The sequence below is a fragment of the Caretta caretta genome, chromosome 1, assembly GCF_965140235.1.
Source record: "Caretta caretta isolate rCarCar2 chromosome 1, rCarCar1.hap1, whole genome shotgun sequence".
In the NCBI taxonomy this organism is placed as follows: Eukaryota; Metazoa; Chordata; order Testudines; family Cheloniidae; genus Caretta; species Caretta caretta.
Genome location: NC_134206.1, coordinates 98,926,928 through 98,939,213, shown reverse-complemented (window position 1 = coordinate 98,939,213; position 12,286 = coordinate 98,926,928). Strand labels below are relative to the sequence as shown.

Sequence of the window (12,286 nt, the reverse complement as noted above, 5' to 3'; positions counted from 1 at the left end):
TGCCGAACGGTGCTGTATTTTTGTTGTTGTTGTTGTGAAGCTGCAGATAGACTGAATAGCCTTACAGGAAGTGACCCCTCAGATCGGCCAGTATAGGCCTATAAGAAGATTACTGCAAGAAAGGCCTGGCTCATAGTGTGGAACTGATGAATCCCTTAAATACTGCCAGAAAAGGTGTGGCTGGGAATATGAGGGCCTGAAAGAATATTTGAAGGCTGCTTACAATGGGATCAGATGATGTTTCTTACAGGCTGAGAGGATGATTTTTCTTCTTCTGTTTTTCCAATTAATAAAGGATTTCTTTTAATCCGAAAGGAATGCAGTTTTAGTGACTTCAGAATAGTTTGCTTGCAAATGAGGTCCAGGTCCTTTATGCGGTGAGTGGAGTGTGTTTGCCCGAGTACAAACAGTATAGGACTAATGGGCAGGCATACTTTAAATAACACCCGTGATGGGGAATGGGTTGAAATATGCTTCTGGAGCATAAAAGCAATAAAACTGCACCATCCAATGAAAACATTAAACAAAAAAAAAAAGAGGTGAGAATCAGGATGGGCTTTCCATAGTACACACATCCCCAGAAGAACACAGCAACTGAAAGTTAGACTAAGTAGGATGTGAATAGTACTCATCTGATCCAACTTCCATTAAAGCCAATAGAACGAGTCCCACTAACTTCCATGGGAGTTGGACTGGGCCCTTGGAGAAAGATGGAAGCACAGAATGGAAGTTTATTACTATTCAGTAGTATGGATGTGTGGATGCAGTAATACTGGTATAAATGTGTGTATAGCTTACTCCCATGGGCCAGTATAGCTTACTCCCATGGGCAGTGGGTGTAGTAGGCCAAGGCCTAAGCCAAGCCCTCATCCCACCTACACTGCACCCTTTCCTCCAAGCCAGCGGCACCTCAGCTCCCACCGGAGGCCAGCAGGTGGTTGGGGCCGGAGGGCGGCCTGGAGCTGTTCGGCCAGTGCTCCTCCGGGCTCTCATGGGCTGGGGGGAAGTTGAGCGGGGCTCCGGCAGGCAGTGGGTGGGGGCTCCGGCAGAAGGGCTGGGGCCGGGTGGCTAGCCTCCCTGAAGGGGGGCTCATGCGTCACCCATGCTTACTCCCATGTAGAATAGGGAATAAGCTATACTTGTATAAATGCATCAACACTAGGGGTCCTGTTGACAAACTGTATCGGTAAAAAAAATCACACCACTAACAAACATAGTTATAACAGTACAAAAAACGTGTGAAGACCAGGCCTGAGAGACCCCATGGTGGTGCTATCTGACAAAGACTTACTGATGTCCCCTCTTCACCTGTGCATTTCCCATCTGTGTCGGAACAAGAAATAATATCCCAAAGAAAACAAACCTTATAAAATTGTCAGTGTTGCCAAATCTTATATTTTATCATGAGTGTCATGATATACAGTATTTTTCTTAAGGCCCACCTCTTGGAATCATATGAATGCATGGGGATCTCTGTTTTGTAAGTAAGTTTTTGGGCCCTCACTTTTGGGGAGAAAAGCTTTAAAAATGTGACCTGAGTGTATTCTAAACATTCAAAAAACAGATGTTGAATAAACAGAACTCAACATTTATGATTTTTTAAAAAATCGTGAGGTTTTTAAACTAATCTGATGATGTCTGGGGTATTAACTCAAGATTTTTGAATGTTTGGGGTTGGCAAAACTGTAAAATTCATCGTAATTTCTGGTTTTATTGCTGGTTACTTGTGGCTGACAGTGCTACAAATTAAAACAATTTCTTCATGAGAAAAAACATCTGTATTTGCCTCAAGCTGAAAAGTGGTATCTATTAGTTCTGAATAGCACTGTTAGCTGCTAACTCCAGGCTCACTGATTCTAATGTCTATAGGAAAGTCCATTTGCTCTCAGATAAGTAACTGTTTTCATACAAAGAAGAAGAAAACACCTCTGCTTCCCTGCCACACCCTTACATGGAAAGTAAGCAAATGTATTGCTAATGAAAGTACAGAACTAGCTTTGGCTTGGCTCAAGTTCAGCCTAGACATGAAGCTGAGCCACCATCCCCCCACCTAGTTCCTCAAATGTATGTGAATCCTGACCTATCTATATCACCCTTACATCACAAGGGAATCTGGTGACCTTGTGCTATTTTGATCCTGTGACTCTATTACCATTCAGGCGAAACTGTACTGGTTTGTCATGTGGACGAAGACTAGGAAAAGGCTCACTAAATTTATTTCCACCCAAAACTAGGATTTGAACTCAGATCTTCAGAGGTTAAAGGCCATTTGTAAAAATGAACATAGTGGAGTTACAAACAATGTATTCACCAGTATCTACATAATTCTTCAAGCACCTTTTGTGGAAACATCACAATTACACAACATGGCACAGACAGTCCTTTCTTGCTTTTAACCTTCCCTTTCTCAGTTTCATGCCACTCATCTTCCTTTCATATTTCAAAACATTTTTATTTCTCTTTTTTTTGCTGTAGGAAACATTTTCTTATAACATTTCAAATTAATGTTAGCATCCACTGAAAGATAACACAGGTATGAATTTCATGTTAATCTTTATCAGCTGTTCCCCCCACTGTGTTTACCAGAAATTTTAATCACTTTGCTAGTGCATTCCTGAATGTACCTTCTAGCAAAAGCAATAAAAATAATCTTGAACCATTAAAAAAAAGTCACAGCCAAAAATGTAATCTTTACATAGCATTCGAAAAGGAAATCAAGGACGCAGAAAAGAGGCTTTTCAAAGGAAACAAGGAGCATGCTATGCAAATGACCTGATACCAAAAAGATGGAGTCAGCGAGGCAATTCAAGGCATTTTCAAAAATCCATTGAGTTTAAATGAGGAAATATCTTCAGCAGAAGACTCATTCAACTCTCTACACACTACAGTGGTCATAAACAACACCGAGTTACCTTCTGCCTTGGGTAAAACTTGGTGGAAAAACCTAATAATTATGAATCCTCATCTCTTTAAAGTGCTTTGTTTCATTTTTGAAACCCCACAATTACCTGAGGTAAGGTAGGTTTACTAGTCAAAACACAGAACTTGGCTATAGAGTTAAGCTCAGCACAAGAGAGGAAGTTCAGAAGGGGTGGTTGTGAGAAGCGCTTCTTAACTGACATGAAAATAAGGTGCCAAGCCGTAAAAAGAAAAGGAGTACTTGTGGCACCTTAGAGACTAACCAATTTATTTGAGCATGAGCTGTGGCTCACGAAAGCTCATGCTCAAATAAATTGGTTAGTCTCTAAGGTGCCACAAGTACTCCTTTTCTTTTTGCGAATACAGACTAACACGGCTGTTCCTCTGAAACGTGCCAAGCCGTGTTAGTCTGTATCCACAAAAACAACGAGGAGTCCGGTGGCACCTTAAAGACTAACAGATTTATTTGGGCATAAGCTTTCATGGGTAAAAACCCCATTTCTTCAGATGCGTGGAGTGAAAATTACAGATACAGGCATAAATATTGAAATATGAAACTATGAAAAAAAGAAAAGGAGAACTTGTGGCACCTTAGAGACTAACCAATTTATTTGAGCATGAGCTTTCGTGAGCTACAGCTCACTTCATCGGATGCATACCGTGGAAACTGCAGCAGACTTTATATATACACAGAGAATATGAAACAATACCTCCTCCCACCCCACTGTCCTGCTGGTAATAGCTTATCTAAAGTGATCATCAGGTGGGCCATTTCCAGCACAAATCCAGGTTTTCTCACCCTCCACCCCCCCACACAAATTCACTCTCCTGCTGGTGCTAGCCCATCCAAAGTGACAACTCTTTACATAATCAAGTCGGGCTATTTCCTGCACAAATCCAGGTTGTGCAGGAAATAGCCCGACTTGATTATGTAAAGAGTTGTCACTTTGGATGGGCTAGCACCAGCAGGAGAGTGAATTTGTGTGGGGGGGTGGAGGGTGAGAAAACCTGGATTTGTGCTGGAAATGGCCCACCTGATGATCACTTTAGATAAGCTATTACCAGCAGGACAGTGGGGTGGGAGGAGGTATTGTTTCATATTCTCTGTGTATATATAAAGTCTGCTGCAGTTTCCACGGTATGCATCCGATGAAGTGAGCTGTAGCTCACGAAAGCTCATGCTCAAATAAATTGGTTAGTCTCTAAGGTGCCACAAGTACTTCTTTTCTTTTTGTGAATACAGACTAACACGGCTGCTACTCTGAAACCTATGAAAATAAGGGATTTTTAAAAATTAAAATGAATGCCAACATTTCCTGAGCCTTCTTGACAGCAGTTGGCTTTCCAAATACTTTCAGCAGGATGGGGCTTCATGTGACAAAGTGTAAACAGAACCAGGTGAAGCTGAGGTTTTAGTAATTCAATTAACTAAACATTCTGAAATCATCTTCATGCCTTCCTCTGTACTATGTCCCTAGCAGGCCTCTAACCTTCCATTCCTTCCCTCACCCAAACATACTCTTCCTTGACAAGCATTGAGCTTGAGACACCTGCCATTGGACAGGCTCGCCTGGTGTTTTTCCACAATCACTGAGACATCGGGTTCCTCTCTAACTAGCTCTCATTGGTGATGGTACAAACGCTCCTTGCCCTGAGGGGTTTTACTTCTTTTGATAGCCATTTAACAAGTGAATGCAGTGTTCACAAATGTGTAAAATTGACAACCCTAGAGAACAAAGTCCTATTTGCAATGGAACTGGCACTGCACTTGCTGCGTTCGCTTCCTCACGCTGCCTGGCCAGGACTCCTCATTCGTCCTGACCAGGAGTGAGGAGCCTTCATGCCAATCCTTGGATTCTGACAAAAGGTGCGACAGCTCTTTATTTATTTCTGCTCTTTTTGAATGAAGGAGAAGCCTGTCCCCTAAACAATGCTACATCAAGTTTCTGTTTCTCTCTACACTGAATGCAATGGGTTCTGCCCTGCTACTGAAGATTCAAATGTCAGCATGGTCTTGTGAACAGATCATGGGACTGTGAACCAGGAATTTTAATCCCTGCTCTGTCATTGGTTTGCTGTGTAATCCCAGGCCTTGGGCAAATAACAATCTCTATGAGCCTCTGCTTCCCCCATTGGGAAAATGCAGATACACTCATGTTTACTCACTTTTATAAAAGGCTGAGAGAGCTATGCAGGAAAAAAGCGACATAATATGTAACTATCATTTTTTCCAATACATCTGTGAGCTACACTGCACAGATGACAATTGTGTCATTGTACACAATAGTGTGTATACTGACAAAAGTGGCATAAAGTAATTGTTCTGGTAGAGGTAAATCCATGGAAGGCCCTCAAGCCCAGATCCACAAAGGGACTTAGGTGGTGCAGTACATACCTTTTAGGCACCTAGAAAATCACTGCAACAATGTAATCCACAAAGCCTGAGCTAGGTCCCTCGGCTCCTGTACAATGAATGGGAAAAGACAGGCACCTTAGAACACAATCCACAAAGCCAGCATGCTAGGTGGGGAGCTGCCTAAGATAGCCAATGGGCTATGCCAAAAAAAGGGTGTGTCCTAAACTGCGCCCCTCTTGGAGATAGGCACCTAACTCCAGGTGGCAGGGAGGTGCTATCTCTACTGGTGATCCACAGACAGGAACCCCTCTCCTGGAGTCAGGTGACTTAGACGGCTAAGTTGTTTCTGGTGAGAATGAGCTAGACAAACACCTAACTCCACCCAAAGCAGCAGGGAAGGACCTCCTTCATAACACGTAGTTCAGTGGCTGGGGAGAGGAGGAGGTCCCTTATAGCCTTTATCCCAGTGGATAGGGTACTCACCTGGGATGTGGGTGCCCCCCTCTGCCTGACAAGATGAGATTTACACAGGACTCTACCACCTCTCAGCTGAGTGCTCTAATCACTGGGCTGTGGAATATTCTGATGTGGAGCGCCTGCTGTCGTTCCTGTTGACGTTGTTCCACTTCAATTAAATAATAGAATAATTAAATATTAATTAGGCCAGTGAGAGAATGGGATGTAATCCATAGTCGAGTGGTTACAACCATCACCTGAGAGGCAGCAGACCCCTGTTCAAATCCCTTCTCCTCATCAGGTGGAGGAAGGTCTTGATCCAGGGTCTCCCACAAACCAGGTTATTACCTTATCCTCTGGGCTAAAGGTTATAAAGGAGGTTATCTCCCCCACCCCCAGCTGTTTTGTGTGTGGAGTTGGGTGGCCTCTGAGCACACCTGTCAGATTGCGTCCCATAGGCAAGATAGTCAGGTGAACATCTATCTTCCCCTGCTTTGTGAATCGCTCCGGGGCTTAGAGGGAGGCAGCAGTGTGCATGCCCAGAGGCAGAATCAGAGCACCTAACCAACTTCTAATGCAAAACCTTAGGAGTGCGTTTTTGCATCTACAGGGTTATGTGGCAGTCGAGCCAGATGGGGTTTTATGGAATGCAGTGATGCCTAAAATGTGACTTAGGTGCCTAAATCTGGGGGTTAGGTACTCAAATACCTTTGTGGATCCAAGCCTCAGTGTAGCGGAACTGATGTGTAGGGAACCCATGCCTGGCAGAGAGAGGCATTCTCAGGATTGGGGCAAGGCTAGTAGATCTGCAACTACATACATATATTATGCAAATTCCCTCCTAGAGATGATGTGCACAGCAGTTGTGGATGGTGCTCTAATAGCCCCTGCTGACTAGGGGGAAGGAGAAAAAAAAAGGAGAATGCCATCCCCCTGCAAAGCATGTTTGCTCCTCCTGAGCCAGATCATTTCGTTTTACGATACTTCATCTCTGTTACTTGCCACAAGCAAACAATGGTTTTAAAAAATACCATGCTCACCTTCTTTTGATTTCTGTTGCTGCGCCAGTCGCTCTCCTCAGCATGATGTCACGACAATGAAAGAATGCTGTGCTGCTGCAATCATTTTAAAATGCTTCTTTTTATTTGAGCGGTTGCACATTGGGTGAATGAACTTAATGTTACAACAAAATATAATGGATATTTAACAGATTGCTAATGGTTACAGTGAAAGGCATGAAAGAAGGGATTTCTTTAACTATTATTGAAATATTCAGCATAAGTGCAGTCAATTACATTTTGTATGAAAGAGGCAAATGATAAGGTATTTGGTGAAGTGCTGTTTCATCTATAGAAAATAAATACTGAGACATCTCAAGTAACTTGAAATCACGTCTCAGCTATAGTATTTACTATCTCAATGTTGGCCCATCTCATGGTTCGTTCTGGGGAGGTTATTTATTTATTTTAAGTAAATAAAGCATTTAAGGTTTACTCATCATCATTATAGTTTCTTTTTAAAATATACAAAAAGTTTTGGCAAATAATATTTATACAGAAAAATAGTTTTAGATCTTTCCAAATTTGTAATTGTTCTAAAAATTATTTGTTAATAAATAAAATGCAGAATCTGTTGCACATTTATCTGCACATCTGTGTAATTGCCTCCTTATTCTTAGCACAGATCTGTACTTGTTCAGTTTCTAGGAATATCACAAAGTTATAAAGTTGGAAAGTGGATCTCGTATTAAAAATACATTTTCTCATTTGTTTTGTAGGTTTGTCTGAATGCAAGACCTGATGTATCTGAAGCTTTGTCACAAATGGGCAAAAAATAGTAGAACTGAAGTAACTGTAAAAAACGATAGAATAATTATCATGAAACATAAAAAGTTTGCACAAAACAATGTTTTAAACAGTCCTCTACATAAAATATTGAAACAATGTGGATAATTTACCATTTAGTCTTGTACAATAAGCTACCAAAATGCCTAAATGAACTATTATTAAAAACAAACAAACACAACTTTGACAGATATAGGCAAGTTGTAATGTCAACTACCTAGTTATAATGACTGAGAAAGTCTACAAATATTAGTGTTTGAAGAGTACATAATGGTGAGACCTTAACTGCTAAATAACAGAAGTTAAGATACATTTTTTCCACAAAATAAAACAAACGCAACATTACAACCACTGTGTTAATTTTACAATCAGATTGTGATTTTTTCTCTCTTTCGGGTGATCAGATCTACAGCTTTAATATAAATAGATAGTAATTAGACATTTGACAAACAAAATTTAGAACGGAAAATAATTTCCTAGACAAATAATCATACCATTAGTGCCTCTAGTGCCTTTCAGAAAAGGCAGTGCTGCCAAAGTTTAAAATAGTTTACAATCACTCTGAAAAGGTTAAGTTAAAATACTGCAATCACCAACAATGTCCACATAGAAAACTGATGTTGTCAACAATTATACATAATATTCACTTATAACAGCTGTTTTCATTTTTAAACAATAATTTAAAAGCTACGTATTTGTGACGTGTGCAACATACAAAATGTAAAATATGAAATATTTGGTACAGCAGTGCTGGAAACAAATCTTAAACCAAACCTAAATGAAATTTTAATTGTACATATATAATTACCTTGTAAAACAACAATGTATTTAAAAAAGTAAACATTAAAATCTGTTTAATCCATATATATGTATGTATGTATATATATAATATGTATATAGTTGTATTAAAGATATCTTCATATTTCTGTGACATAAAATATGTTTTAAAAGAAAAAGGTTAAAAGAATTAGTTTTTTCCCCCCTCCATGCTGTAATCCGGTTACAACCCTTTAATCCAATTTTAAAAAATGCAAGAACAGTAATGATTTATTCAACTGAAACTCTCCCTCCATTTTTAATGTTTAGTTAATAATCTAGATTAAAGTCACTTATCAGGTTTTCAGTGACTGAACTCAGTTTTAGTTAAATTAGAATATCTTACAAATCTCCTCACCTACAGCCTTTTTGGTGTTGTTGCTCTTGACAGAAGTTACCTCAACAGCAACTTGTTTCTTTTAGGTAACCTGACTGAGAGTTTAAAAGATTAGTCACTTATTGTGGGTTAGATTGTTGGCATCAGCCTCACTTCCTTCAAGTCTAATGTGGCAAAATTTAGGCACTTCTGCAAAGTCTCTTTTAAAAACATTATAAATATACTCGTAAAATAATATTTTCAAGACTCTGTTGTTTGGGGGTATGAAGTTCATACCGTGCAAAGTTTTAATTTTTTTTTCTGCTGTTCCATGATTCAATGCAGCTTCTCTCTACAAGTCAAATATCAGCTTATGTGTATCTAAAGAATTTGTGCTTTACGTTGGATTTACTATTTAAAATTTTAGACTTACAGGGTGATGAGCAGGGGCACTGGGTTTTGTTTCACTTCCTTTCTTTGTATTGGAGTCAGCTGACTAGGGTAGTAAACATAGGATTTCGAGTTTTTCTGCTTGGTTACAATAACAATAATTAGGGTTAAAAATCATACCTGAAACTGGGATATATTTTAGCCAATATAAATTAATTATTGCTAAACTTGAAAGATTCAAAAAATTGTGAATCTTATCATGCTAAATTAATGGGGCCATTTGCATTAGTTATAGTTATGGAGACAATAAATATTCCTATGAAGTAAACGGTGTTTATAAAATCTTTAAAAGTAAAATGTTACCCTTTATGTCTTGAAACATCACAGCTGGTATCAGGTAGTTAACTATTTTAGGTTGGACTATATTAAGCATACCATATGTAATATTCATATATAATACAACCGCACTAGCTTTTTAGAATTTCTGATCTGTCCATAAGAACAAAATCTTTACTTAGCATGCAGTTTGTGGCAATTCTAGAGAGGAAGAAACAGGATAGTATGTACAATAACAATGTTTTGTGATTCTCAATGAGGTCTCTTGACATTCCATTCCATTTCTGCTGATTATTTCAGGATTATCTATGAAGAAATGAAAATATTATTGGACTTTTTGATGATTTTATCCTTTTAAAAGAAGACTACACTACAATTTAGGCTTTGGTCTATTTAAAATTAAGACACAGATTACACAAGATTTTCACCATCGATCTATGTTGGGTTTAGGCTTTTGCACTTCACAAACTTGTCCTTTTCCTTTCAATTACAGACCCTCAAGAGCATGCAATCAGACAAAGGGGATATTACACTTGAAAATACCAGATACATTTCCCCTATTTTCCAGTAAAAAAGCAAGAAAGAAAAATGTCAAAGTGAAAAGTGAAAGGCTCCAGCAATTATTGGGCCAATCCTTAGAAGTGCTAAGCGACCTAAATACTCCTTGAAATCTATGGGAGTTGAGGGTACTCTGCACCTTGCAGGACGGGCTCAGGACCTCAGAGGACAGGAATAATTATCTACTACAATTTTAAAGTTCAAATCCTTCTCCCATTAAAGTCAATGATGGGAACAGGGTGCTTTCCATTGACTTCCACAGGAACAGAATCGAGCCGTGAAAGTTGTTGGGCTGGATGCCTCAAACAAGATCAGACACATAGCAACACCTTTCTAATTCTTACTAACTTTTTTTTGGCAGGTCAATTAAGTGAAGTACCTTTCCCATGTAATGACTAATCTTGCTAGTGTGACATTTCAGTATGCTAGAGCCCAAGAGTGCTGGAACCTGTTTTCTACAGGTCAATCATTTTATTTCCCATACAGCAAAGGTTAACAGTATTATTTTATACCCCGTTTAAGATACTTTAAACATCCCTGCTGTACAGTACTGGAAAACAAACCAGATTTCCATCACCCAAATATGCTAGTTAGGCCAGCTACAATGCCCTTTCCTACCGGGTGTAACATCACCACCTGGAGACATGCTGCAGTATCTCACCATCACCAAGCTCCTACTTCAGAGCTAAAAGTGAAAGGCTGGTAAGCACAAGACATGTGCTGAATTGCCCCTTTTTTCCTGTTCATTTGGGCACTCAACACATTTTCAAGCCATATTTGTAGGCCGTATATAACATAGCATTAAATAGTACTCTGCCCATTTATGTATTGTAGGCTTGTGACATTGTATATTGTGAATTTATCTGAAAAAATAAGATGCTTTGAAAATAACCCCAGCAACATACTACCTCTGACATACAGATCACCAAAAAGAAACACACTAGCTCATCATGTGATGAGGCTCAGCCCTTTATTCCAGCACATACATGATTACTGATGAGGAGTGCTCCAAGAGCTGGTTGGAGCATGCCTATGTCTCTACCAGGTTGCTGCTATAGGTGCAGTATGCAATCAAAATGGTTTAACTATTACAACCAACTTCCTGTGGGTACCCCGGAAACCTCGGCTCACATGTGTGGTGACAATGAACACCAAGTTTTTCCATTTCTCAAAGAAAGATGACTGTATTTCCAGGAGTGACATCAGTGTTGTCATGTATGTACAAGTTGCACCGTTTTCCAGGTAGGAGCTCAGGAAGTGTTATGGTCTGGAGGTGGATCAGATACTGAATTGTTGTTTTCAAGGCACCTACAGTTTGGTCATTCTGTTCAAGCCGTCTGTTCTAGAAGGCTGGAATAGCAGCTCCCACTAATGTTAATGAATGATCTACTTCAAGCCTGGATTGTAAAAAAAAACAAAAAAAAAAAACAAAAAAACTCAGTGCTTCTTTGAGAGGAAAGGAATGCTCTGTATGAACCGCTGGAATCTGCATGCACCTATAAGCTTTGAACTTATTGGCATGCCAACTTTTGTGTCTTTATTATCATTTATATCTTGGTAGGATCTAGAAGCTTCAACCACAAACATGTATCTGCCACCCCAAAAGACTTAAAATCTAAAAAAGACAAGACGCAATGCATGAATGAAATAAACAAATGAGTTGGGGAGGGCGTAGGGGAGGATGAGGGAACAAAGATATGACGATTATTAAACATTTGAATTGTGGTAGGGCCCAGAGACAAGCCAGGGTTGGGGCCCCATTGTGCTAGACACTGCATAGAGTAACTGACAGTCTCTGCTCATGGCTGATGTTTTAACATGGATTAACTGTCTGAACAATTTTTAGCCACTTCGTAGCATTAATCGCAATTTCCCACCTGCTTCGCCATTCTCAGATGGCAGTTTTCTGTATACATCACACTTATAAGGAGGAACCTGAAGGAGAATAAGGGGGTGGCTTTACGAATTTTGACAGGGAGTCTTTCCCCACCCAAGCGGCAGCCTGGGGAAAAGGGTGAAGGTATTTGTAGATGTGCACATGCATGGGTATATTAGGTGCTGCCGACCCTACGCCAGTTCTTCAGTTCCTTTTCGCTGGCAACTTCGACGGAGGGGCAGGAGGGTGGGCAATGGAATAGACACGAGCAACACATCTCGAAGAACAACAGTTACAAAAGATAGGTAACTATTTTTCTTCTTTGAGTGCTTACTCATGTTGATTCCATTCTAGGTGACTCACAAGCAGTATCCTCGGAGGTGGGCTCAGAGTTCACAGCCTAGCAGCTTGCAATACTG

General features: G+C 39.9%; 1 protein-coding gene across 25 annotated transcripts in view; it reads right to left on the bottom strand.

Moving 5' to 3' along the window:
* Positions 1–6,852: 6,852 nt before the first annotated feature.
* Positions 6,853–12,286, bottom strand: part of MBNL2 (muscleblind like splicing regulator 2) — a 177,640-nt gene continuing 172,206 nt past the window's right edge. For 24 of the 25 annotated variants that reach the window (XM_048853605.2, XM_048853595.2, XM_075129415.1 and 21 more), the window contains one exon: positions 6,853–9,739. In XM_048853605.2, coding sequence (XP_048709562.1) covers positions 9,725–9,739 — 15 coding nt within the window. In that variant the 3' untranslated portion in view covers positions 6,853–9,724. The other variant, XM_048853614.2, reaches the window with a different exon arrangement.